We start from the raw sequence: 23,146 nt of genomic DNA on the forward strand, positions 1-23,146 counted from the left end.
GTCAGGTCTGTCTTGACTTCACAGCTTTTCTGCTAAGTCTGACTGTGAAGAGCTCAGTCTGATCAAGATTAGGAGCTGGTAAACTATTTCTGTAAAAGGCCACATAGCAAACATTTTAGGCCTTGTGGCCATATAGTCTCTGTCCTAATGACTCAAACGCTGCTACTGTAGTGGAAAAGCAGCCATAGGCAATACATAAAGGAATGGCACGGCTGAGTTCCAATAAAACTTTACTTACAAAAATAAGCAGCTGGCTAGATTTGGCTCATGAGCTGTAGATTACAGACCTGTGACCTAAATTAAGGTTATAAGAAAAAGACTATTGACAGATGAAGCTAGAAAAGCATGTTGGGAGTTATATGGGGAAACTTACACTTAATTAAAAAAATATTAGGGATTCTCAGAAGATACTGGAACAGACAGGAAATGAACTGTGCCTGAGGAAGGTTAACATAGGAAATGCTAAGCAGGATAGTTCGGAGACGGCAGAGAATGGAGGTTTGGAAAAGAGACAGTAGATAACATTTAAGCTTTGCCTTATACCTGACTGAGAAAATAGAAGTCATCAGACCTGATCTGCCTTATCTTCCCACCAACAAATGTACACATTTACCTCCACTTTCCTGTTAAAATATACGATGTGTCTTTCCTCTTATCAAAGACTGCTCGGTATGCCAGCCCCACTCTCCTCAAGAGTTTTGCACTTTGGGGATTATCGCTCTCGTGTGCTACCAATCCATCTGGGACTACTGGCTCGTGTCCATTAGCATACAAAAATGCTCTAACATTTTCCATTGACCCCACATCTCCCTCTAACTGCCAGCCCTTTTCTCCACTCCTCTTCATGACTAATATGCAAAAGGGTTATCTACACACCCCATCTCTTCACTTCCTCATTTCCCATTTATGCCTCAACTCTAAACACTCTGGTTTCTGCCCTTCCCCTGGAACTACTTGTGTCAAGATCACCGGTGTTCTCCACGATGCCAGATCCATGGGATGCTTCTTTGAGCTTTTTCCACGACCTCTGAGCAGTACTTTGAATTCAGGACCCTACTCTCTCCTGATTTCCCTCTTCTTACCCTACTGGCTGATGGAGCTTCTCTGCTGGCTCTTCCTCCCAAACACTCTAAATGTTAGATGTTTTTAGGGCGAAATCCTGGGCTCTCTTCTCTAGCTAATAGGTGATTCTATCTATCAGGTGATTTCACCAAGTCCCATGGGTTGCAAATACCATCTCTGTGTTGTCTGGGTTCCAAAGTTATCTCTCTAGTTCAGACCTCTCTTCTGAACTTTAGGCTTCCATCTTCAACTGCCTGCTCGATATTTCTGCTTCGATGTCTCACAGGTATCTCAAACTCAATTTTTCAACGTTTTTTTTTTTTTTTTTTTTTTTGGGACAGAGAGAGACAGAGCATGAACGGGGGAGGGGCAGAGAGAGAGGGAGACACAGAATCGGAAACAGGCTCCAGGCTCCGAGCCATCAGCCCAGAGCCCGACGCGGGGCTCGAACTCACGGACCGCGAGATCGTGACCTGGCTGAAGTCGGACGCTTAACCGACTGCGCCACCCAGGCGCCCCTCAAACTCAATTTTTAATTTTTCCTTCAAGCTTGCCAACCATCTTCTTGCCTAGGAACCATCCTTGATTCTTCCCTTTCCTTCACATCTATGTGTAATCCATTAATAAGGTTGGCAAATCCAGTTAGTTCTGCCTAAAATGTATGTCCAATCTGCCCCCTTCTCTCCATCTCCACAGCAAACACCCTGGACCACACACTGATGTCTCCTGCAAAAGGCTGCTAAATGTTCTTCCTACTTTTGGTCTTTCCTCCCTACAATCCATACAGAGGCAAAGGGAGCATCTTAATATGTAAATTGGATTGGAGCACATCACTCCACTGTTTAAAACCCTTTAATGACTTTCTATTGCACTTAAGAAAAACACTCAAATAAAATAGGCTTCTCACAGCCTATAAAATCATGAATACTTTCCCATTCTTTCTTCAGCATCTTTCTAGCCTTTTCCCTCACTGTCTAGCTCCAATGGTCTTCCTTCCTTTTCTTTTTTTTTTAAAGTTTTTTTTTTCAACGTTTTTATTTATTTTTGGGACAGAGAGAGACAGAGCATGAACGGGGGAGGGGCAGAGAGAGAGGGAGACACAGAATCGGAAACAGGCTCCAGGCTCTGAGCCATCAGCCCAGAGCCCGACGCGGGACTCGAACTCACAGACCGCGAGATCGTGACCTGGCTGAAGTCGGACGCCCAACCGACTGCGCCACCCAGGCGCCCCTTCCTTCCTTTTCTTATAAACTGCCTCCAAACCTTTGCCTACATTATTTTCCTTGCCTAAAATGCATATCATCCTCTCTCTTCATGTGGCTGTCTTTCTTATTCTTTATGTTTTAGCTTAAATGTCACCTTCTCAGCAAGATCTTCCCTGACCTTTCTACCTCCCCGATAAACACTGAAGTCTGCAAATAATTTAGAAAAAGTCACATTATATGTTAGACATCACTTTCAGAATACTTTGTAGACACTTTTAGCAAACAGCCACAAAAAGATAAGGGATCACTTTTCTTTTGGATCTAGCTACAAAACTCTGTACATGTTCACATTCAAATCTCTTAAGGTAGGAAACGACTTCCCCCAAACTGTAAACTTCTCTTTTCCTTGTACACACTGTTGTCAGACTCGGCTTTTTCCATGTACAGGACAGAATGGTGCCAGTGATTCTTATCTCAAAAGGAATCATACAAAAGTTGTGTGTGAGATGCAAGAAACCAGCTCCTTACGAAGGTCCTGGTTGTAGATAATATTCTATTCTCATGGCGTACAATTCTTGCTTTTATGACCTCAACTTCTGTCTACGTTCTTGATCCCAAAGACACTAAAAATTCTCTGTGCCGTGGTTCTTAATCCCAGATGCCCAAATTATCTTAATTCCAAACCTACTGCTTACTCTGATCTCTTGGGTCCTGGCTTCTTACCCTGCCCCTACTATCCAAGCACATTCCCTGCAGTAACATACATACCCTCTTAAGATACACAAATACCTGTAAACAAAATTACTTAGAAGAGGACTACATAGCCAAGGAGCTGGGATTACAATTTAGAACATTAAATGGGGGTGTCTGGGTGGCTTAGTTAAGCGTCCGACTCTGATTTTGGCTTGGGTCATGGTATCATGGTTTGTGAGATCAAGCCCCATGTCAGGCTCTGCATTGACAGCACGGAACCTGCTTGGTATTCTTTCTCCCCTTCTCTCTGCCCCTCCCCTGCTTGCGCTCTCCTTCTATCTCAAAATAAATAAACGTTAAAAAAATAAAACATAAAATGTATATCTAATAGGCAGTGAGGTAGAGGTGTTAATAATAACCAAGATTATACTTACAAAGAGGTTCCTAGAGGTGCTAGGCTCAATGCTAAGTATTTTATATACCGTATCTCATTTAATCTCAATCACTCTCTAAAGAAGTATTAGACTCATTTCAAAGATAGGGAAACTAAGTCTCAGAGAAATTAAGTAACTTTCCCAAAGTAAATCACACAGTCAATAAATGTCAGAGCAGACATCCCACTCCAGGTCAATTGAACCCCATACCCCATGCTCTTAACCACTATGCTATACTATCTAAACGCAGGACTTCACATAGGTCCAGAAGACTAGTATTCAAATCCTGCTCACTTCATTTATAAGCTGAGTGGCTGTGACCAAGTCACTCACTCTCTTCAAACCTTGCATTTCTTATCTATAAAAATAACAAATTTATTAACTCCCACCTATTTCATGGAATTGCTTCAGGATTTAAAGGAGATGATATAAGAGAAGGTACTATGTGTATTATACATTGCTCTATAAAAATACACTGCTATTGTTACACGGGATTTCTAGGGTCACTTACGATGCTCTGTATTTGTAAGAGTATTCCTGGACTTGAGCTCAGCTAAGAGATGTCAGCCTCTAACTAGGAAGACAATTTAACTAATTGACAAAAACAGCTTAAGATAAACATGAAAACAACCGAAATAAAAGGTACATTTCTTGTGTGAGCCTGCAGAGTATCAGATGTTACCTGGTTCCATTGGCTGCGCGAGGTCCTCATCTTCAGGTATCATGGTCTCTGGCAGATTAATTGCAGACATATGGAAAGGAAATGGAATGGGGGAAAAGCAAAAAGGTGGCACAGGAATCCCTTCAAGTGGAGGTAGTGTTCGTGTTATTCGAAAAGAGTCGGGCGATTTCTCCTTTAAAATAAACAGGTTAAATAAACAGAGGATGTTTTTAATATTGATATAAACTGTTCTCCAGTTGCTAAAAATATTTAAGAAAGAGACTTCAAAGTTGCCCACTGTCCCACATTCATTTTTAAATAATCCCCAAGAACTCAAAAATGTTTTGTTCTGTTATCTCTGTATCTAAATTGCTCTAAATTGTTAAGTTAGAAGCCTGTTTTTCACATGATGGGGAAAAGCGTATATGTATTTTCTCTGCTAGGAAACAAAAAATCAGTCATGAGGCCTAAACAAAAAGAGTAACTCCAAAACACTGATATTTCTCAATCTTTCTATGTACGCTTTTTCATAACAAAAAGTCAAACTTAACCTTTTTACTTCAAAAGGAAAATGTTTTGGAACTTAATTTTTTTAAAAAGGAATGTCCCCTTTAAAATTATTTGACATTTTCTTTTTTTAAATATTGTTATTGAAATAATCATTTTAAAGCTGAATGAGAACCTCTAAATCTCAATGAGAAAGAACACTCCCTATCTCGAACGGAAGTCCTTATTTCTGTTTCCTACATTTCATTGTTTATAATGGATAACCTTCCACAGCTCACGAGGTATAGCCAACAGATAAAAAGCAAAGTAGAATCAATGCACATAGAGGTGAGAAAACAATTCAGCATTCAACGTGAAGAGCTGAGATAGGCCTCTAAAAGGACGCTTTGTATCCTTGCTTTGTATCCAAACTCGGTAAGTCAAGGTTATCCATGATCATTTGAATTTTCTCATTTGTGTGTGTAACAGCTTAACTCTGAATTTGCTTCAAGTTTGTAAGCCTGAAACTCTAACCATTTTATTTAGTAAATCTGTCTTAGAAGACCCTTCTTTGATTTAAAAAGAAAATGAATTTTTTTGTTTTCTTTGTAGTGCCACGATATAGAATTGGCCACAATTTGTACCCTCTCTCGTCGCCGCACACGTGCTGATAGAGTTGTTTGCAAAACATTCCCTGAGTTCAGATTGCTGAGGGGCAGAGAAGCCTCTGCATGGAAGCAAGCATCCTTAACTTCCTCTAACTCAATTTCTTCTGTCCCACCAAGTCTCGGAACGGCAAAAACTAGCATGTGACATCCACCACAAGACACCTGCAGCATAAAACCACAGATAAATCAATCAACACTGGCTTCAAATGCAAATGGGTTTTTAACAGTTGGCAGCCACAAAACGTTTACTTAATGGTAGACTTCCTAGGTAGTCAGTCAGTCAGTCGTCTGCCCCCCTCCCAAGTTACATACGCACACACGGGTGGCAATATATATATTCTTTAAACACTGCAATTGAAAATGAGAACAAGTTTAACATACCATTTTACTTCCAATTTAATAGAGTATAGAGAAAAAAAACTATTTGGCACATTACATTTCTCCTAACTAGTTAGAAAATGTTATTTTAATTTGGGAGCAACACTAACACCTTGAAAAAATTACTCCGAGAAGTTCTACTTACAAAAAAGTGATCCAAGCATAAATCAGTCTCTTGGGGAAATTAAATCTCCAAACCTTTTTCTTTACATGAACACTTTGTTTATTTTAATGCTTCAAAGTCCTTAGAGTGAAAGGTAAGCATGCACAATGGTGCAACAATGAAAAATGAAACCAACATCCAAAGGATGTTCAGAAATAGCTGATTTTCAATAAAATGCCTAAACCACCATTGTGTAGCATTTGCAAGACACAGATTTTTAGTATCTTTATAGTGTTCAACGTGGTGGTTATAAGAATAGCATACTCTGAACCTTTACTTCATAATATTTTGAAATTATTTTCAAATAATATTATTTCTTTTTTAATGTTTACTTATTATGCTGAGAGAGAGCACCAGCAGGGGAGGGTCAGAGAGAGGGAGACACAGAATCCGAAGCAGGCTCCAGGCTCCGAGCTGTCAGCACAGAACCCAATGTGGAGCTCCAACTCAAGGACCACGAGATCATGACTTGAGCCAAAGTCGGACACTTAACCGACTGAGCCACTCAGGGGCCCTGAAATTATTATCATTTCAAATAAGACTCAGTAAGATCTAATTCAACAAATATTGACAGTGGACTACTGTCAGATACTCTGCTGGGCGCTGGCAGAGGCCACAAAGCTTCCAGGCATGGCACTGTTCTGGCTCTCAAGAGACACAGGAGAACGAAGCAGAAGAGTCCAGATTAGGGCGAAAAGGAAGATGCTGACAGGAGGGAAAGTAGGAAAGGGACAGATTTTCCAAGTGGCATGATGTCTGACGTTTGGCTTTTAGGAAACGAGTATACTGATTAGATACAGGCATGATATTCTTTTATACAAACATAAAATTCCTTAGTTTCTATGAAATACTGAAACTCAAGTATTACAATATGAAAATGTAAACATGGAAATGTGGTGCCCTTACCAATTGAGCTATAAATCTCAAAAAATGAGAGCACAAAGTGGGAAGGAACTGATTGGTAAAGTTCTCCAGTCCAAGACCTAATTTTCCGTATCGACCGTCTCCAAAAGTATACATAAGACCTATATCTAAAATGCAAAAAAAGAGAGAATTATAAAAGCCTTACTTATATGGATCTATTTGTAAATAGACAGACATATTTACTTACATTGCAATTGTGATTTTCCCCCTCAAATTCTACACCGTATTCACTCTGATTCACTGATATTTCCACACCCTATGTGGTCTCCGTGGTCCTGCACATAACGTTAGGCAACAGATACTCTGAGAAAAATCATTAAGCCCTTGGCGGTTTGTGAATTTGAAGCCCGGTCGTGTGAGGCACTGTGTGCAACAGCAGCAACCCAGTGTGAGCGATCTTGTGATGTGCGCCATCTTCTCAAGGGGAAGGAGATTTTTGTATTCTGAGCCCCCTATGTTCCAATACGACCTATTTTTCCCCCTCAGGCCACTGATTACATCAGGGTTTCTCAACCTGGGTACCACTGACATCTGGTGTCAGGGAATCCTTGGCTGTGTGGGTCTGTCCTGTGCTTTGTGGAGTGTTTAGCAGCATCCATAGCTTCTTCCTACTAAATGTCCAGAAAACACCCTGCCTCTGCAGTTGGGGCAAGAAAAAAATGTCTCCAGACACTGTCATGTGTCCCTGCAGGACAAAACCACCACCGGTGGAGAACTACTAGCTTGGACCAATCCAACTGTCTCTTTTACTAATTCTGTCCCTGGGCCATGGAATGCCCCTGAAGGAAGTGCTGTAAACCAACCAGGTGGACTAGTCCCTATACCAATAACCGAGGACCCCTTCGATGATGGGGAGATATCTGGCTGCTTCTCTGCAGTTAACCCTTTGCCCATTGCCACAGCGGCTATTCTGAACCTTTGCTCCTCTTCTCAAGCCCTCCTTCACACTTTCTCCCTCAGGTGGGGGAAAAGGTCATGGAAGCAGAAGGAAAGGGGGGCAGGAGGGGATTTCTTTCTAGTGTGGGGGTTAGGAAGGCTTTCAAGCTGAAACCTACAGGATGGTTAGGATTTTAGCTGCAAGAAAGGAGCACATCCAAAGGCTCTGAATCAAGAGAAAACATAACACAGTCAAGAAGCTGAAAGGCAACTAATGGAAGGAGATGAGTCTGAAGAGGTAAGAAGAAACCACACCACAGAGGACCCAATTAGTTCATATTAAGAATTTTTAAACTCTATCTTAAGGGCAATAAACTGAATGAATGGTTTTTTAAACTTTTTTCAAAATGTTTATTAATTTTTGAGAGAGAGAAAGAGAGAGAGAGAGAACAGGGGAGGAGCAGAGAGATAGGGAGACAGAATCAGAAGCAGGCTCCAGGCTCTGAGCTGTCAGCACAGAGCCCAACGCAGGGCTCGAACTCACAAGCCGCGAGATCATGACCTGAGCTAAAGTTGGACACTTAACCGACTGAGCCACCCAGGCGCCCCTGAATGAATGGTTTTGAGCTAGGGCATGTTAAGATCTCATTTGGGAACTTCTAGTTTAAGAGGGCAAAGTAATGTCATCCTAAGAAAATTCAAGAGAACTAAATTAAAAATGAGAAATAACATTATGCAGTAAAGTGTCAAGTTCAAAAACCATAAATAAGCAATAAGCAGTATTTACACCCTGAATTTAGACTCTTATAATACTTAGTATTAGCTAATTTCTTTTCTTTAGATACCCTCCTTATCATCCTTTTCCCTTCTTCCTCTTCTTTTGACCCCTCATTTCTTTATCCAAAGTGCTTTTTAGGCTCTGTGTTTTAACTTGATGATCTATAGCCAGAAAAAATAAACTCTGATCCAAGCTACTTTATTGTACTTCCAGCTTGAGAGCTGTTTAAAACATAAGCCACTGGCTACATAATGGGGAACTGGCAAGAAATTACAGATAACTCACTACACACCTCTCATTAGTCCTGGAAGAAAAAAATTCATAACACCTGCCCCCTGAGGAGGCTTCATGAGCAAAAAGACAAACCAAGTTAATGTTCAATTATTTGTGCTATGACTTCTTCCATCAGGAGGAAAGGTAGTATCAAAATTTAACCAAATAGTCTAATTGTATGTTAGATGATCCATAAAAAGTATGTATTTACCATCTATGGCAATTTAGAGTTGATGAAAAACAGCAGTAAGGACAGTTGATGAAAAACTGACATAAAGACCCTGCCGTAAGGGATACATATCAACAACCCTTGTGGGACCATGAATGAATAATAATTCTTTATGTTCTATATAGTTTGATTTCATGCTACATTAAAAAGGACATTGGTACTTGAAAATGGGCAGGTAGTTCTCTCTGAAAGGCTCTTTGGGGAAGAAGGGCAATGTATGGTAGTACGTTGTGTATGCAGATTACCAGTTCCCCCAACTAGATACCATTAGATGAGCTTCATTTAGCAGTAGCTTTTTTAGAAAGAAGGAAACAAATGTGGAAATACCAGTATCTGGTTTATTTCAAAACACTGTATGATTTCTGCCTTTTTATGTTTGACTTCATTTTTAGATAGAAATGTGAGCCAGAAAGACTGAAATTGCAGAGGCTTTTGTTCCAAAGCAATGATAATTGTACAGTATATCAATTATCTACAGGTAAAGTAAGGGAGTCATTTCTAAGGGAGAATCTTATATTGAGTCCATATTAGCAGCACATGGTTTCTAAGGTTGAGAAGTAGGCCCAAAGCAGTCTCCATGGATAATGGAGAAAGTACAGAGCGAAAGATCTCGAGGACTCAGGTGTCCACTTAGCAGCCTTTGAGGTGCCCTTCGATCACTGGGGAGAAAGTAGCAGAGTCACTCCTGAAAACGCCTCCTAGTGGCAAAAGGTTCGTAGGAACCGACTCAGCCAGAATATAGCTGTGTCTGACTGAACGTGGAGACTCTTTTATAGTAGGTTCTTTCTTATAAGACTTTTTCCTCTGGCCTGAGCAGAGTTAAGAGCCTGCAAACTGATGCAATTTCAAAAAGATTCCAGCTTCCTGCCAGAGTATAATACTACTATAGCACTGACTTGTTTTGAGGTTCTAAATCTTTGGATCATTTACACTGATTTTAAATTGAACAAATACTAAAAAAGAGTTTACAACTTTACACTTTGGCATATTAAACAAGAACTTCTATTTTGTCAGTTATTGATTCCTTTGCTTAAGTTAGATACAATCATTCCACATAGTTTTTATTTTGTACTAAAACATACCCAGTTCTATAAATATGTAACAGAAATTCTCATCTGTACCTGTTATCAGAGCTGTGTGATTTTCTCCACAGGAAATAGAACTTATTTTCTGATCCTTAATATGCTCAATGACTTTGGGTACTGAAGTTTCGAAAAGAAAAGTACCAAGACCCAGCTGACCGAACTGTCCCAGCCCAAAGGTATACACGGCTTTCTCTGAAAGGGAATGAGCAAATAAATATAAGAAAAGGAATGCAGGGAAGCAGACACAGTCACCATTATAGCTAGAAAAACTGTCACAATCAAACTTTCATGATGAAAGTTAAGTGCCTCTGAAATACCCATATAAGAATGCCTAATGCCTAGGTACACATTCTCAATGACAAAGGAAGAGAAAAATGACAAGGCACACAATTCTAAAAGTTAGGGCATGGGCCTGGTTTTATCTTTTACGGATAACCATAAGAAGAATTGCTGAAGACACGTAACTCAGTGAACTACCTAACATGTCCTTATAATTAGCACTCAGCTTTTTAAAAACAGCATCAGTTGTCATTAAGCTAATTCCTTTCATTGCCTTAAAATAAAAACATGAGTAGTGTTTCCTCCAGAAAAACTCCTTACTTTTCAAAAGTAGTTTAACAGAATAATATATTTTGTAAAACAATTTCAGAGGAGAATTTACATGAGAATTACAAGTCACCAGGGGCACCTGGGTGGCTCAGTTGGTTAAGCATCTGACTTCAGCTCAGGTCATGATCTTGGGGTCCATTGAGTTCGAGCCCCGTGTCAGGCTCTGTGCTGACAGCTCAGAGCCTGGAGCCTGGTTCGGATTCTGTGTCTCCCTTTCTCTCTGCCCCTCCCCTGCTCACACTCTGTCTGTCTCTCTCTCTTTCTCTCTCAAAAATAAATAAACATAAAAAACCAAGTGCCTATCTCTTGCTGGCCGATAATCACTCTAGCTTGCGCAGGCTGAGATGAGCCTAGAAAATGAAGCCATTTCGGCAGCCTGAATCAGGCTACACAAGTTTTGCTCCTTACCCTATTGGGTACGCTCTTGGGTACTTGGATGATTAGCAATGACAACAGTTTCCATTTTTTAAAAAATGACCTAAGACTCTTTTACCTAAGGACGTTACATGTCGCAACTAATATATTTTTAGCCATATCACCTTTGTAACATTTAACAATGTAATTTGATGCTGATTAATAATACCCTATTAGGAAAACCAGTTTTATTAGCTTCCATATTATTCTGATTTCTCAGAATACACTTGATCTCATGACTAGTAGCTTGCTGCCATGTACAGAATTTGAGTTTGTCCAAACATAATCTAGAGAAGTTAAGGTAAGTTCTTATTTCCCTTGGGATCCAGACTTCACTATGGACCCCATCTTATAAGCAGGACAGTTTTGTTTGTCGGGAACGCTGTGGATGACATACCAGATTACATCTATCACTCTGTCTCACTCAGTGTATCCCAAGTTCCAGGCTGACACTTTCTCAACAGGAGTCCACTGTCTCCCTGATTCTAAGAAGAAACTAATCATACCTTCACTACAACCAGTAGTTTCATTTTCTAACCTATTACAGTCAATGTAGAAACATTATGTTTTAAATAAATTCATCAGCAATAAACTAATTGAAATTACCTTTAAAGTATTTTAATGAATGATACCCAAACAGCTTTTAAGATCAGAGTTACAGACAAAAGGAAAAAGAATGCTAGGGAGGGACCCCATAGAATCACCTAACCCAAGCCCTTTCCTTTAGTGAAGGGAATGGTCTGGAACAGATGGTTAGCTATTATTTCCTTTAAGGTCTTGCACAGTATTCTATAGCTCTCAAGTATTCAATTTAGCACTTAGTCAACGATAATCAATACATGCTTCGGGTCCATTTCTTCATCAGTTAGGACTAAACATTTCTGTCCACACTGTACTCCGGGACACAGGTTTCTCACCAGGGCTGGATCATATAAAGCTGTCACAGGTCCGTGGAGATATGTGAAAAACAGGTAAAGTAGTGACTTTTCCATACAGATAAATGTATATAATTTAAGAGAGTGTGTTTTACAATAGAATTGAGAGCTTATTAATATTTGTTTTGAAATGCCTGTTATTTATGGTATAATGATGGAACGCTTACATTTTTTATGCAATGTCCATATTTAGCCAAATGCAAATCAGAACATGGCAACTGTCTTTTGGTCCTTGTATTCTTTTTTTAAAAATTTGTTTATTTATTATTTATTTATTATTTATTTATTTATTTTTGAGAGAGAGACAGAGTGTGTGAGTGGGGGAGGGGCAGAGAGAGAGGGAGACACAGTGGCCAAAGCAGGCTCCAGGCTCTGAGCTGTCAGCACAGAGTCTGATGCGGGCTCGAACTCGTGGACCACAAGATCATGACCTGAGCTGGAGGTGGACACCTAACTGACTGAGCCACCCAGGCACCCCTGATGGTCCTCCTATTCTTTTCACAAAATTAAAAATTTTAAATATGAAAACTTTACTGCTCTGTGACATCCTGAAGGCTGCAAGAATCTAGAGAGAACAATTTCTGGCAGCAAAGTTTTTAACCTCAAAATTAAATCCACAGAAAGGTAAATTTTTATAATCCTGCAAGAAAATATCACGCTTCAGCGCATTTTAAAATTTTAAGTATAATTAAAAGTATTATGGATTATCTGGGTGCTCATTTTCTATAACAGTATTTTATAATATATGGCTGAATGACATTATTATTATATAATCAATATTTGTGTCCTTTAGAATAAGCTTCAGTCTCCTAATAAATTCTTTCTATAATCTTTGTAGAAACTATAGAAAATATATGACACATAAAGAATAAGTTGTATTTCTGCCTATAGAATACATTTTCAGATAATTTATAAAGATTAATTTAAAAGTTTAATTTCTAGAATAAATCTTTTTTTTTTTTTTTTTGGAGAGAAAGAGAGAGAGAGAGAGAGAGAGAGAGCGCGCATGTGCACAGGGCAGGGGCACAGGGAGGGGGAGAGGGAGAGAGGCTCCATGTCCAGCACAAAGCCAGATGAGGGGCTCACTCTCACGACTGGAAGATCATAACCTGAGCTGAAATCAAGAGCTGCACATTTAACGGACCGAGCCACCCAGGCTCTGCTAGAACAAATCTTTCCAAAAACATATGAAAATTCATTCTGTTAGCAGAAATTCAAAGAAATCTTAAACCCCAGAATTATTTCCAAAATTCAGAGTGGAGGTCTTGGAAAAAAAAATTATTTCTAACCTGGAAAAAGGATCCCATTGGGGCACTGTAATTATGGAAAACCATAGCTTAATAAGCATGACTGGGATTTAGACCAAAAAGTTAAGGCAAAGTGATAGAAGGGAGGGAAATCTAAAGGTAAAATGTTGCTCAATCACCTTGCAACATTAAGCAGATCATCTGAGAATTGGATATTATTCAAAATTTGTCTAGAATGCTAACTTTGGGTTACTTGACGATTAAGTGGTAACTTCAGAAACTGTTCATTTCTTTTTGACCAAAAAAAAAAACCCATAATAATTCACTGACTGTATTACCTGTGTACTACTCGTCATAAAGAAATCTGATGCTGAACAAATTTAGGGGCAGCAATTTAATAAGTGTATTATCAAGAAGTACATATATTTCACCGGATTGACTAGGATCCTGAAAAGTGACATGTCATACCAAATACGAAATTCAAAAGCCAAAAGTGACATTGTGTTTAAGGCTCTAACTTTCTTTTATTATCTAGAATTTAAAACTTAACATTTTTTGATGAATTACTATAACAGAACATAAAAATCACAAAGAAATTACCAACTTCTACATTGTGAATATCACAAAGAAAAGAATCATCAATGACATGTAGAAAATAGTATGAACAGGGAAAAGAAAATGTTTCAGGAAAAATAATGTCAATTTTATTATTTTGTTTGTTTGTTTAAAAAAATTTTTTTTAATTTTTTTTAATTTATTTTTGAGAAGAGAGAGACAGAGCATGAACGGGGGAGGGGCAGAGAGAGAGGGAGACACAGAATCCGAAGCAGACTCCAGGCTCTGAACCATCAGCCCAGAGCGCGACGCGGGGCTCGAACTCACGGACCACGAGATCGTGACCTGAGCTGAAGTCGGACGCTTAACTGACTGAGCCACCCAGGCACCCCCAATAACATCAATTTTAGATAAATATGGAATATATATACACACACGCGTGGGCGAGGAAAACGGTCCTTGAAAACAAGCTAAAACAATGTTATCTGCTGCCGTTAAAGGTGTTAAGATCATGAAAATGTCCACTATTCAAACAAAAGATTCAAAACAATTCAAAAAGATTCATTTTTTTCTACTTACAAATTTCTTCCATAGGCCAGGAATGTGTGTTAACGATGGAAATCAAAGGTGGGGATCTTAGTAAAAACCAGATGCAAGGCCAGCCTATGTGAGGTATCTCAGACGGTCAAGCTCATAGAAGCAGAGACCAGAATGGTGGTTGCCAGGGTCGGGAGGGGGAAAGGGTTGCAGCTTATCAATGGGTACAAAGTTTCAGTTGCGCAAGATAAGTTCTAGAGATCTGCTGTGCAACACTGTGTCTAGAGATAACGATACTGTATTACAGACTTAAAAATCTGTGAAGAGGGTGGATCAGGTGTGAAGCTTTCTCATCACAATAAAAGAAAATGAACGTAAATGTTTTTTTCATTAGCCAGCACAGAAAGTTGGGAACGCAGCAGCGAGTTCCACACGTACCTGTGAGAACCACTGTGTGCCCTCCACCACAAGCTACCTGGACCACCTTCTCGGGAATTCCAGGCACCGGCTGGGGCATCCTGTGGTTGCAAAGCAGCTGATTGGGAAGACCTAACTTCCCACTCTCTGGTTCTCCAAACGTGTACAGTTCTCCCTCCGCTATTGAAGGAAAAGAACAGTAGTCAATGATGACAGACCTACGGACAAAATACTGGTCTTTGAGGTACACGTTCTCACGTTCAACCAAAAATGCATTCAATGACACCTGGATAAATTTAACCTTTCTTGAGATATTTTTACTGCATGGTAAGGAAATAAAGCTAAGGTTTTCTTTTCCCCTTGATTATTCTAACCCAAAATGTTCATGAATTCACAACCATCACTACTAATGAACTAGAAAAGGATTTTAGCTCTTTCATAAGACATAGAGAAGACCATCTTACTTCCACTTACTTTTAGTAAAGCAAAACGACTAGACATTAAGCCCACATAGGGACATGGATTTTGTCTTGTCCATTTTGGTATTCCAAGAACCTAGCAGTGTCCAGTATATGAAATATTTAATGAATACTTGTTAAATGTTTTATGAAATTTGTTTTAAAAAACTCATTTATGTGTGAAGTAAATATGCTGAGTAAGCCTTAAGATAGCAGATTTTACTCAAGTAGATGGCACTTCCTCCAGAAAGATTCTCTTATCAAGGAACTCTTGATGTTTAGTCACTGTCTTGTCCGTACTAGTAGTCTTGACTTGCTTCTGCTATACTTATCACACCATGACTATGAGCTTCTTGAAGGCAGGTACATTTTTTTTACCCATTTCTGTAAATGGATAATAATTGAATTCTATAAGGCAGGAACTTAAAAATCTTTGTAGATATATAATGTAATCTGACACAGAACATATCACCACTGGTGTGAGCAAAGAGGGAACACGGTACATCTGATTGCTTATCACTTGCATGTCTCCAAGAGAACCACAATTGACTACGGACCAACCCCGGGGAATGAGGCCCTTGGAGTATTCTTCGTTAGTGCTTCACATTTTTGTTTTGTATACCTGAGGCAGCGATTTATGCCAGCGTGGGTCCTTAGGGCACCTGGTTTCATTGTCGAGGGACCTGAGTTTCAGTTGCTGTGACTACTTGCCAGCAGGTTATACCTACACTTGCCAGCCCCCCACAAAGAAGCCTCAGGCCCTGAGAATACAGTGGGCTTCTCTGGGCAGGGACATCACACACACATCCCTGTAGCTCACTGCCAAAGAGAAAGCACGTCCTGTGCAGCCTCAGAAGAGAAAGGACTAGGGAGCATATGCTAGACTTCTCTGGAAGACAGGTATCTTCTTCCAGCTGTTCCTCCTCTGTATCCTTTGCTGTAATAAATATTAGCCGTGAGTATAACCTGCTATTGAAGCTTGAGAGTCCTTCTAGTAAATCAGAACTTAGGGAAGTTGTGGGACATGCCTGGTATGCACCACTTAAAACTTGATCAAATACTACAAAGACAGTTGTACCAGTTTTCCGGACTGATCAGCATAGAAAATCAAGTAGCAAATGCTGGCATAGAAGTGTCCCATATGTCAGCTCCCTTCCTCTTTTCTCATGCCTCTTGCCTCTCACGTGAAAGGAGTCACTAAGTCCAAAAGAGTTTCTTTCCACTTCTGTCTATAAATTTCCTGCTGCTCCTCACATCTTAACATGGGTGAATTGTATGGTATGGGAGCTACGTGTCAATAAAGCTGGTTTTGTGTCTGTTGACTTAAAACAATTGTTTTTTCATTCCAGCCAGTTAACGTACAGTGTTGTATTAGTTTCAGGTGTACTATATGGTGACTCAACACTTCCATACATCGCCCAGTGCTCATCACGACAAGTGCACGCCTCAATCCCCTTCACCTATTTTACCCATCCCCACCCCCTCCACCTCCCCTCTGGTAACCAGCAGTTTGTTCTCTATAGTTAAGAGTCCGTTTCTCAATTTGTCTCTTTTTTTCCCCTTTGCTCATTTGTTTCTTAAGTTCCACTCAATAAAGCTGTTTTTAAAAAGGCATAAATACAAACAAAACAAAAATGCTCAGTGTAATGCCTGCTGGTTATGACGAGCAATTCCCCTTGTTTTCCTGCTGGCCAAAGCAGAGTTTGCTCATAACATTGAATCTGGCACTTTTATTAAAATCTAAATATAAGACAATGCTTTTGCCTGGGGTTTTTGCTTGGACTGTTTTTCCATTTGTGTGCTCTCTTTGTTTGTCTCATAAAGTGAGCACAGACTAGAGCCACCCCACAAGCCCAGAAATTGCCAGTAAGTTGGTAGGTAGCATTGCCCCAAGGAACACAACTAATTGTTCATTCACTCCCTCCCTCATTCGGTGATATTTATTATTAGCTTGTTCGAGACACAAGCTGATACAGTGGTGAACAATGCCAGGTGAGTTGGGCGTTTGCCCTCTCTTGGTACCATGATGCTACCAAGTCATTGGTAGATCTGGAGCCACCGGGATGGGCCAATAAGCACTTTCTAAATCTGAATCTGACGTGCATGAAAAACGGAGTAAATGTATAAAACAAAGATTTAGAGATATGTAAGAGGGGCCACAAAACTACTTCCTCTAGGTGTTTTCGTGCTTAGAAAAACCTCTGATAAGATGGAAGGATCATACTTCAATACTCCTGGTGTAGGTGCAGATGAAAACATTTTAAATATTTTAACTAAGGCAGAAAGGGTTGCCAGGGAGCCCTGGAAAGGGAGAGACTGTGGATACTGAGCAAAGTCCCAGCAAAGGAAATCACATCCCATACTGAGCAATCTTCTTTTTTCATCTACTCTATATCCCTGCTCTCACAGTGAAAGCCTGGGACTCTCTTGCTGAAATAAAAGCAAATTATCAGGACAAGAGTAGAGTAGGTCTAAGTATACAGGCAAATGCACCCAGGGGAAACCGGCCCATAGGTCTCATTTCCAACGCCAAGGAATCCAAGAAGTTTGAGAATCAAAGTTGAGAAGAGTTTCTAACATCTGCATTTTGTTTTTCTCACAGACCTAATATTCACTGAAAAGTTAGCCTGTCACAGTGAGTTTGAAATTATAAACTCTCATCACTAAAATGGAGAAACACTGTGACCCAAAACAGGCCAAAATTATTTCATTAAATAGACGGCCATGGCCTCATTTCCACAGAACTGTAGAATGTTAGCTCATTTTATTATTGAGTAAACACTTAGAAATGGGAGAGACCATGATAAATCCAAAATGTCCTTTCTTACTTGTTACAAAAGCTGAATGGTAATATCCACAAGAGATCCAGGAAATAGGCTTCCCAACGGTCACTTGCTGAGGGACACACACATTAGTTACATCTTTTAAACCAATTTGCCCTTCAGAATTGTCACCCCACATAAAAAGCTCGCCATCCTCTATAAAGAAAACACAAGGAAGAAGGTTTTAAGAGGTAGCAATACTATCAAGTCACTCTATTTCCAACACACCATTGATTTTTTAATTTAGAAAAACTACGTGTCTTGAGAGAAAACGCTAAGGTATTCACACCAGCTAGCTACTTAAGAGTTCAATTTCTATTATGAAATGCTTCTATGAGGTAAAGGACAGAGAATAATGTGATGCAAATCGTGTCCATATCTTGATCTCACTAGCAAAGACAGAGTGTTTTTCCCTACAAGAACCTTTTCCTAGTCTACCATCTCTAAACAGAAAATGGTTCCTCCTTCCAAGCAGTCTTCCTGCAACTGAATGACAGCATGACTGGCACTGGACATCTCCTGGGCAAGTCCTAGGTCAAAAGGGCCTGGGGCGCCTGGGTGGCGCAGTCGGTTAAGCGTCCGACTTCAGCCAGGTCACGATCTCGCGGTCCGTGAGTTCGAGCCCCGCGTCGGGCTCTGGGCTGATGGCTCAGAGCCTGGAGCCTGTTTCCGATTCTGTGTCTCCCTCTCTCTCTGCCCCTCCCCCGTTCATGCTCTGTCTCTCTCTGTCCCAAAAATAAATAAACGTTGAAAAAAAAAATTAAAAAAAAAATAAATAAGGTCATTGAATAAATTTTGAAGTGTACAAAGGGCAGTGCAGTACAGTAGATTTTGAGCACTGTTTTTGTGTTTGGTAGATTAAACAAGATAAAATAATTTAAAACTACCAAGTGAAGGATCTAGGTTAAAAATAGTGACAAGGGGCGCCTGGGTGGCGCAGTCGGTTAAGCGTCCGACTTCAGCCAGGTCATGATCTCGCGGTCCGTGAGTTCGAGCCCCGCTTCGGGCTCTGGGCTGATGGCTCAGAGCCTGGAGCCTGTTTCTGATTCTGTGTCTCCCTCTCTCTCTGCCCCTCCCCCGTTCATGCTGTCTCTCTCTGTCCCAAAAATAAATAAACGTTGAAAAAAAAATTTAAAAAAAAAAAGGGCCTGGAGGATCTTGCTCTTGAGAGCACTGTGAAAAATGAAGTTTTAAAGGAAGACAAAAATACATAGAAATATATTTCACTTTTTTAATATAATTTATACTTGAAAACATGTAACACAGCTCCGGAGAATTAGGACATACAGCATCTCCGAAACACATTAGCTTATGTTCTTTCTGACAAGGGTTTCGATGGAAGAAAAAGTTAAGCTGGGTATGATACTTTAGAAAGGAAATTATCAAGACCTATGTCTGTTCATTAAATTGAAAATTTTTTAAATCTCTGAAGTGGTGTAATAATGAGGCAAATAAAAGGAAAACTGAGAACAAGAACCAAAAGAAGGACGTCAAATTGTTAAGTGGACGGCAGACAGAGACGGAGGCGTGGGGCTGCGGCTCTGAGCCTGGCCTTCCTGACAGCCAGGAGCCGGGCGGGAAGTCACCGGCTCTGCCGACAGGAACCCACAAGCCCGCCGGCAGCTCCCTCACAGGCACCAGGGAGATCTCGCTCCAATTTTGAAGACATTTCTCAGATGGGCTTTTGAGAGGGAGGCCAGAGAGATACAATGACCGTTACAGACTGTATTTTAGTAACATACATCCCATAGATTTCCATGTTTCTGATAGCAACTTCATTAAGCTGCAAATAAAACTTTCACTATACAATGAAGATAGTATTTAAGAACATCTAAAGGAGTAGATGGACGGCACAGCAGCTAAGTGTTGACGTCTGACTCTAAGCACAAAAGTGTAATATATGTCATGACTCAAAGTTCGATTTTAAATGTCTTCCGAAAACACAGTTAATGAAAGAAAACTAAATAGTAATGCTGTCGTCAGTTTACTGAGTTGGTAAAACCTGGTCTAAGGGAAAGGGATGGATCCCAGCTTGAAATGGAACAAAGTCTCACCAGTTAGCGCAGCTGAAGTGTTCGATCCAGCAGAGAGCTGTTTAATCTTATGCTGGGAAGTAAAAAAACTAATTAGGTGAAAAGTGTTTCTCTCTTCGGTGTCACCAAGTCCCAGCTGTCCTTCATTATTTCCTCCAGCTGCATACACTTTGCCTCCTTCTGCACACGGAAAAGAAAACATCAGTATACCAGAGTCACCATCTTTACAAGATGGGCCAGTTACCAGATATTGCTTCTGTTAACAGTGAAGAAAGATGAAAGCTGACATTATCCTACAATTTGCTGAACTTCAATTCATTGTCAAAAACGAAGCAAAACAAGCAGGGTTATATATTTTTGTGAGATTTCCTAAATCAGTCTAGAGCTTAAGTAGCAATTGAAGTGCACAGAATGTGGGGAATATATTTCCTTGCTAATGCAGCAGTTTATTAATTCAGAGCAAAAAAGGGGAAAGTAATTTCCAAATTAGTTTATAATCCAAATCTAACTATTTTAAAAGAGATGTGGTTCATTAATTTTAACTTCCATGCCCATTAAAGTTAAGATATAATATGTAACAAGTCAAATGAGGCAAATCCACAGAGAATATAATTAGAAACATGAAAACTCTATGTTGTGTAATTATTTTAATTTTCAAGCTAAATAGGAAGGCAGTATAGTATTGTGTTTAGGACAAAGGACTGGAGAGCCAGATTTCCTGGGTATAAATGCCAGCTTGCCACTCACCAGCCGTGTGACCTAGGGCAAGCTATACTTAACCTCTCAGTGGCTCATCTTCCTCCTCTGTAAAATGGGGATAAAAATGCTGCCTACTTCACAGAGTTGTTATAAAGATTAAATTAGCTGACATAAAATTCTTAGAACAGCACTTGGCTCATTGTAAGTACTATATAAATGTTTACTTCATTAATTATGAAGTATATCATGCCTAGATAATAAAAATTGCCAGTAAGCTCTAAAGTAGTTTTTTAAAACCATACATGCATTAAAAATTAGTCATAAAAATGTACGTGAAATTAAATTATAGGGGAAACTGAGGGCAAAATCAGCCTGAATCAGTAAAAATTTAAAGAATTTTAGGAAAAAAATGAAACCCAACTGAGGAAGCAAGACTAGCTTTCAAATGGAACATACTAGAAGGCCAAGTGGAATAGGACCACACAATTTAACACATATGGCATGAACAAGAGCTGGTGGAATGCTAAAGCAGTTCAGAGAGCTGCATGAGTCAAAGTTGAATAGCCATGGAAACTTCCATGGAAGAAGACTTAGACTTATCTTAAACGGTAAGAACCTGAAAAAGAGAAGGACATTTCAGCAAGGAAGAAGTATGAATGAGGGCACAGAGCCCAGGAGAAGCTGGAGGCAGTGAGAATAACCTGAACACGGAAGGGAGGTAGGAAAGGAGGTTTGGTGATAGGTGCCTGGGTTTCCATTTGTTCCTGCAGCATTTGTTTGAAAAGATGACTTTCTCCCCCATTGGATTATCCCGGCACCTTTGTGAAACGTTAGTTGGGCATATGCGCGTGGGTCTACTTCTGGACTGTTTTGTTCTGTGAATCTTTGTCCCTATTTTTGCAAATGGCCCACTGTCTTGATTACTGTGGCTTTACGGGTCTTGAAATCAGTAGTGCTAGTCTTCCAATTCTGTTCTTTTCTAAACTCTTTTGGCTACTCTAGGTCCTGTGCTTTTCCATATAAACTTTAAAATTACCTTGTCACTTTCTACACACACACACACAGTTTGGATTTTGATTGGAATTGTGCTCACATTAATAGCCTTTCAGGGGCGGCTTCCACTAACCCTCAGAAAAGAGGGAAAGGCAAGACCAGGAGCAAGTGGCCCTTGAGGTGTGCACACAGGTAAGGAGATCTGCCCCTTGACATAATCCAAGAAAAGAGGATTTTCTTCAGCCATTTAACATTGAAATACATATTTTCAAAGGCAAACAAGTATACCAACCATTTACATTTTTAAAAATCCTAACCTTACTGTTGCCAAGGTACCATTTCTATTAATTTTACAAAGTCACAAATGTTACTGCAGTGCGACCTCAGTCCTCAGGGCAGGAAGTCGTACAGATTGAATACTACACCTGTTGAGACTAGGGTGTGGTTCCTTCCACAGGCAGCGAATTTCACTTTTTCAGGTTTTAAAGCTAAAAATATAAAAAGATAGGACAATTAAACTATTTTATGGTTATGAGAATGATAAATAACCCAGGTCCAAGGGTAACTAAGTAGTAGAAGTAAGATTTAAACCCAGGCCTGTCGGACTCCCGAGTTGATGTTGAGGAATGAACCAAAAGTTTTCAGAACTGGCCGTGCATCAGAATAACCAGCGGAGCTTTGAGAATGCAGATAGCTCAGCCCCGCCCCTGGAGAATCTGCACCAGTAGGTCTGAGGTAGGGCCTAGGCATCTACATATTTTTCAAAACAGGTAATTAATAAGTACTGAGATCCACTGCACTGTTATGATGCCTCCCACCAACCTCATCTATTCCCTCATCTGCTATCACCATCAGCAAGGTCACCTTCTACCTCACACAATGAGATGCTACAAGTCCCATGTTCATAGGCATACACCTGTGTTAAAGTTCTTCACTCATTCATTTGCATATTCAAAAAAATTTACAGAATATCCCTCTAAGTGCTTAGCATAGGGGTTGCAAAGATCACTAAGACAGAGCCTCTGGTGTCAAGGATCTCAGAGTCTAGACAATGCTGTCACCTCATGTATTAGATATTTGAGAGTAAAGATCATAAGGACTGTGAATAAACCCAGGGTTTAGGAGACTGTGCTCCATAAATACTTTTTGACCAAGTGGAATACTGTGAAAGCTCCATAACAACTTCCATGAATAGCATGGATATGCTAAATTACACTGCAATTTGGAGCTGAAATTAAAAATTTGGCTACGAAGATAAAGAATACTGCTGGTGTCACATTCCAAGGAATCTCCATCACCACTCACGCTTAGCTGATGTCCGCAGGTTATAGCCAAACAGAAGTTTCGCACATAATGCCAAGAAAGCTTTGTAAAGGTATTATACGCCCCACGTTTTTGAGGACAGTCCTGATTTAAAATAGTTTGTCCTGTTCTTGTAAGGACACCAGTATTAACCAACCCCTAGTCCCAATGTCTCACTCAGTACATCTACTCACTATATACCGCAGGGTA

The 23,146-nt window shown here is 40.0% G+C and overlaps 1 protein-coding gene across 10 annotated transcripts in view; it reads right to left on the bottom strand.

The window, feature by feature from the left end:
* The window catches only part of RPGR (retinitis pigmentosa GTPase regulator), a 56,639-nt gene that overhangs the window by 27,487 nt on the left and 6,006 nt on the right, over positions 1–23,146 (bottom strand). For all 10 annotated transcript variants that reach the window (XR_007148874.1, XR_007148877.1, XR_007148876.1 and 7 more), the window contains exons 4-11: positions 22,060–22,122; positions 19,964–20,122; positions 17,916–18,065; positions 14,651–14,809; positions 9,952–10,107; positions 6,657–6,781; positions 5,186–5,371; positions 4,077–4,248 (exon numbers count right to left, since the gene is read on the bottom strand). Coding sequence is in view for 6 of the 10 variants with exons in the window: in XM_047843432.1 (XP_047699388.1) it covers positions 4,077–4,248; positions 5,186–5,371; positions 6,657–6,781; positions 9,952–10,107; positions 14,651–14,809; positions 17,916–18,065; positions 19,964–20,122; positions 22,060–22,122 (1,170 nt within the window). In the remaining 4 variants the exon portion in view is untranslated. The remainder of the gene's footprint in view (positions 1–4,076; positions 4,249–5,185; positions 5,372–6,656; positions 6,782–9,951; positions 10,108–14,650; positions 14,810–17,915; positions 18,066–19,963; positions 20,123–22,059; positions 22,123–23,146) is intronic.

This window comes from Prionailurus viverrinus, chromosome X, assembly GCF_022837055.1.
Source record: "Prionailurus viverrinus isolate Anna chromosome X, UM_Priviv_1.0, whole genome shotgun sequence".
Lineage (NCBI taxonomy): Eukaryota > Metazoa > Chordata > Mammalia > Carnivora > Felidae > Prionailurus > Prionailurus viverrinus.